Below are 5736 nucleotides of genomic sequence, written 5' to 3' on the forward strand. Positions count from 1 at the left end.
CAGTACCACTCTCCTTGTTCTCACTATATTGCAGCAGCTAGGCATCGCAACTTTGACTACGAGACCAAGATACCATGGGAGTTGAGTGTTGATAGCCTTGTGCTAACTTGGTCGCCCCGTTTTGAGCCTTTCCTAGATGAGGGGCAGTGGCCAGAATACATTGGCCCAAGGTACATTGCAGATCCAGGTGCTCGCTGGAACAAACGTGGAACCAGAAAGCGTACGAGGCATAAGATGGTCATGGACCAGATTTCAGGTAGAACGAGGCGAGGGAGAGCAACCCCGTTTGTTACTGACCCCGAGCAAAATCAATGTGGCAAATGTGGTAGACTTGGACACAACTCGCGTACTTGCCATTGGCCGCTAAGTCAGGTGCACTTAATATTCTATGTACTTTAGTTGTTAAATACTTTCATATGCAACTTACTTTTTGGCAGACATACATGTTCTAGTGCTCCTTTGTTTAATATAATGACATTGTAATGTATTATTTTTTTCTGCTTAATTACTAACTAATGGATCAAATTTGTTTATAGGATGGAGCAATTCCACCTCCTGGATCCATACTACGAGGTGAAGCACCGAGGACGACTCACTGCCGAGGGGACGGTACTTACTTTGATCTTTGCTTTTCATTTATTATTAATTTGTGTACTTATGCATTAAATAACTTGATTGTATGGTTGCAGGAACTACCCCCGCTTCGACCTCGAACGCATGACAAGTTCGAGAAGATGCGGTATGACGACAGGTACACACCTCTGCTGCAGAGGGCTGGCCTGGATGTCATATCGTATCAGGTTCGTCGTGGGTTGCCTCCAATTAACCCCGCGGCGATCACAGCTTTGGTTGACAGGTGCACCATTTATCTATAGTAATCGTATGTTTTTTTGAACAAACTTTATCTATCTTTCTGAAAACCCTAACAACAATGTTCTTTAAATTGTAGGTGGAGGCCAGAAACTCATAGTTTCCACCTACCTTGTGGAGAGATGACTGTTACACTCCAGGACACTCAGAAGATCCTGGGTTTGAGTGTTAGAGGTCATCCAGTTATCGGACACTGCAGGCCCGATGGTTGGAGGGCCAGAGTTGAGGCCTTCCTTGGAAGACCACTTCCTCCGGAGGCACCGACGCAGCGCACCACTGGGGTACCAATTGCTTGGCTTAGGCAGAGCTTTGGTAATTGTCCGGCACATGCGGACCAGGAGACAGTTGCCTACTACTGTAGAGCTTGGATCTTGCACCTATTTGGGTGTGTTCTTTTCCCTGACGCGACAGGGGACACTGCATCGTGGATGTACCTCCCGTGCCTCACTGACTGGGACACCACAGGTACTTTTCCCTTACATAGTTATTATTAATTTGGTTTCTTATGTTTACGTATGCATTGATTAAATTGATTGCAACGGTTTCAGGTACTTACAGCTGGGCTTCGGGAGTGCTGGCTTACCTATACCGTAGCCTTTGTGAGGCGTGTCGTCGGACCGCAAGTAGTTCTTCCGTTGGTGGTTGTGTTTACCTACTGCAGCTTTGGATGTGGGCTCGTCTTCCAGTTGGACGGCCCATAGTTGACGCTCCTCGGGAATGGTTTGCAGTGGGCAACCCTCGTCACCGTCCGACGTTTGCCCATCTTTGGGACCAGGCGAAAGTCGCCTTCAGCAGGACTTCACGTGCGTACGTACAGTATGCCAATGAGCTCGACACGCTTAGGCCCTCCATGGTGAGTAAAATGCAGTATTTCTTGTTTATTGTATGCTCGATAGTTTGTCTAACTTGCCATATACATGTCTTATGTTTGCAGGTTAATTGGGAGCCGTACACGGCGAATGATGCGCTGCATCTTGGAGTAAGCAGCATGTGTAGCGAGGATGAAGACTTGTACTTGATGATCTGTCCTTTGATTTGCTTCTATGCTGTTGAGTGGCACCTTCCAAATCGAGTAGCCCGCCAATTTGGCCTGTGCCAGCAATGGCCTGTCCCTCCATTTGATACTTCCGTGGAGCTGCACAAGTAAGTTATTTTGGTAATTTATTCCATGCATTTGATAGATATGTTGACTGCAATTTATTCAAAGTTCAATATTTATTCAAATTTCAATACCTTAAATGTTGCTGAAAATTACATGATTGCTGAAATTTATTTGCTACTTGGTCCAATATAAATCCTTGCTGAAATTTATTACCCCCTATATGCATGTTGGTACTTTTTACATGCTTGCTGAAATTTATATAAATGTTGCTGAAATTTACATGCTTAGTGCCTATCCATGCTTGCTGAAATTTATAAATGTGATATTGCAGATCCATGCTTGCTGAAATTTATATCCTTAGTCATTTCCATCGTATTTGAAGTGTGCTACTACAACCTACTTGCTGAAATTTATTTCATACCTACTATATTCATGTTGCTAGTTCAATATTTTAACCCCGTACTGAGTTTTAGAATCAATGTTGTTAAATCTGTGTTATTATTTTCATCTTTAATATTTAATTTTAGGATTGATCGTCAGAAGCAAAAGAAGACATTTGAGTTTGAAACGTTGCATCGTCAGTACATAGAGGTGTGGGACCAGTTTCATGACAACCTCTACGAAAATGAGCAACCACATACCAACTACAATTTTCGTGCATACCTTACTTGGTACCTAGGTGTTACACGAACAAGGTTGAAAATTCAGTGGACCCAAGCAGATTATGCGTACCTTGAATCATCTGAGGATGAGGACACTTCCTATGACCTAGCAGCACGACAAGGGACACTTATCGAGGCAGCACCTGTCTTGGACCGAGTGGTACATGTCCTTTCCACTATACAATTGTACGATTGTTGTCCTTTCCACTTTATAAATTGCACCTATATAAACTATTACATGTCTTATCTTATATGGCAACGCAATAAAGCAATCTGTACTTGACATCGAACGGTTTCCAAGAACAGGTGTGGACGAGCACACACTAAACAACTTTCTTGGAGTAAGTACTTGACATCGAATTTATCTAAGAACAAGTATTACGACCCTCATTTATCATATATCTAACAATATGAATTTTAATCTTTGCATAATAGAGACTAGCACGTAGGCTTAGGCGTGCTGCAGCTCGGTGCGGTTGCGGTACTAGTGCTGCGATGAATGTGCATGTGCCACAGGAACGACAATGCAACACACCTGTTGTGCATGGTACATCTTCTTTGGGAGGTATAATTTTATTAAATTTGTTGTTTATTTGAACTGAGCAATTTTCATGGTATGAGATAATGAATTAAGTGCACACATAATTTGAACAATGTTTATAGGATCTGGAGGACAGAGCTCGTCTCGGCCAACTATGGACACTTTTCAAAGCGATGATGATGAGGACGAAGAGGGGGTGGCCGAGGAGCGTGACTATGACGAGCTTGGGTTATCTCAGCTTCCTAATGCTCCTTCTACTCAGCCTACGCAGGTTGCAAGAAGGCGACGTCGTTCGCCTTGTAGGTACACTCCAGGCACCGATGCTCTTGGCCACAAGGGTAAGGGTAAGACTAGGAGGCAGTGAGGATGACTTCTGTGCTAACACCATGGTAGCAGCTTAGAATTGATGGCATAACTTCTGTTATTTTGCATGTATCGACACTGTGAACTTTGTGGACTATTTGTACTATATGGGACTGTATGGTCTCTGTGGACTATCTGAACTATCATTCCTGATGGCGTATGTGCTTGTGTTGTGATATTTGGATGAATCAATGTTTGTATTGTACTGTGATGTCTATTTATAACTGTGGATGTACCAAAAATAGGGGAAACTCTTGCAAATTTTTTCCATGAATTATTCAATGTAGTGCACATATTCTGTGGTCCATTCCTATTGGTTTTCGCAGTGTAGGCTTTTCAGAAACAGTCAACCAATATGGCTTTTCATTGAATCATCACATCCGAAACAGTGAACGAATCTAGCCTTTTCAGATGACAATCCAAATAGACTTTTCAGTTTTCAACTAGGCTTTTCAGTAATCGAATCTAGGCTTTTCAGGTGCATTTATTACTACAACGGCTACCAACTATTGGGTTCCTATATATATACGCAGTGGTGAGAGCGTTGCTACTCACTTGAGATTGTTCAGTTCAAGTAAAAATGTCTGGAGGGTCGTCTAGAGGGAAGGGAAAGGGAAAGGCGGCGATGAAGGGTAATCCCTTTCTTTGGGAGGGTCCTCTTGGTCCTAAAGACTTTGAGGAAGCAATTTATGATAGGTTCCCCCTTGAGAGCAAACATGATTTTACTAAAGAGGCACCACTGAGGGCATATGATGACCGAAAAGAAGAGTGGCCAAAATGTATGCATGGTGAGGATTGTTTGGTGCAGATGTACACAGAGGGGATAGATGGAGGGCGTCGTTTCTTCAAATGTCCACGAGCATGGGTAAGTCATATTACTAATTCAACCTTCAATAAGATACTCTCTTGTGCTAAAGCTACATACTTATTGCAGTCATCCTTGTCAAAAGAGAACTGTGGCTTCACCAGATGGGTCGATCCTAGACCTATTCATCCCCATGCAGAGTACATCTACTACCTGCAGGACCGTATCTTTGATTTAGAAACGGAAGTTAGTTGTGGTTACAAGGACGACGAAGAGGACGACAACAGCAATGCTACTGGCTCCCAAAACACAATATGCAATGATCCATACTGCACATGCCCTAATCACAAGAACAAGGGCCCTCCTTCACCACCACCCCCACCCCCACCACCAACAACGGGAGGATACTATGGAGAAGGGGCAACACAGTTTGCTATGTGGCCACACTACTAGGTAGAACTGAACTAATTCACAGGCCACATCCATATGTTTGTTGTTTGGTTTAATCACCTAAGGCATGTTAGGGTTAGTCGAAAGAACTATGTACCTTTGTGTGGTATATGTTCTCACATGCCATTCCCTGTGCTTGTTAATTGCTTGAATTACCTAAGGCATGTTAGGTTTAGTCTCGGACCTCTGCACCCTTGTTTGGTGCATGTTTTGACATGCCATTCAATGTGATGTGTGCTACTAGTTTTGCAATATACTAGTTCGTTAACTTCTATTTCAACTAATTATCCTCATTTCATTGCCTATGCAATACTCAAATAAAAATATTGTCTACTAATAATGAAACCAAATTAAAATTGCTAAAGTGCATTACATAACAACAAATTGAAAAGTCCAACACAAAATAATATTGTCCATGAACCAAACAAAGAACAAGAAGGTAATGTAACTACTGAGTGCAACGAGGCCACTTTCCCTTCCTCTGGGCATCTGGATTCTCATCAATAGCTGCCTTCGCTCGGCGCACACGCTCAAGCTTCTTTTCCCTCTCCTCCCGAGCCGCAGCAACACTTCTTCTTTTCTCCTCTTCCTTGTGCTCCCTCTTTTGAGCCTCCTCTCTACGTCTCTTCTCTAATATCTCTGCACGCTCTGCATCCCACTCCTTTAGGCCTTGTAGAAGCCGCTTGTCGGACTCCTTAACCTCAGTGTCGATCCACTGCTCAAAATCACACAATGGTGGAGGGGTCTGCAACAAATATATTTATTCAAAAATTTAAATCATGCTTCGTAGGACACAAATTAATAAGTGCACAATAGAAAAAATAACTTACAATAAAGTTACTGCGGCGTTGTTTTGGCGTAGGCTCCCAGGCAAAATTCGAACACATCCAATACCTCTGCCGATAGGTTTCCTCGTCTTCCGATTAAGTTTTCTAAGGGTCCA

General features: G+C 42.9%; 1 protein-coding gene across 1 annotated transcript; it reads left to right on the forward strand.

Moving 5' to 3' along the window:
• LOC110433613 (serine/threonine-protein phosphatase 7 long form homolog) lies at window positions 1073-3812 on the forward strand. The gene is made up of 7 exons (XM_021456091.1): window positions 1073-1335; window positions 1419-1723; window positions 1805-2013; window positions 2500-2794; window positions 2889-2975; window positions 3070-3199; window positions 3298-3812. Exons 1-7 carry the CDS (start codon window positions 1299-1301, stop codon window positions 3537-3539), a joined length of 1305 nt encoding a protein of 434 aa, XP_021311766.1. The 5' UTR covers window positions 1073-1298; the 3' UTR covers window positions 3540-3812.

This window comes from Sorghum bicolor, chromosome 3 (genome assembly GCF_000003195.3).
Source record: "Sorghum bicolor cultivar BTx623 chromosome 3, Sorghum_bicolor_NCBIv3, whole genome shotgun sequence".
Taxonomy (NCBI): domain Eukaryota; kingdom Viridiplantae; phylum Streptophyta; class Magnoliopsida; order Poales; family Poaceae; genus Sorghum; species Sorghum bicolor.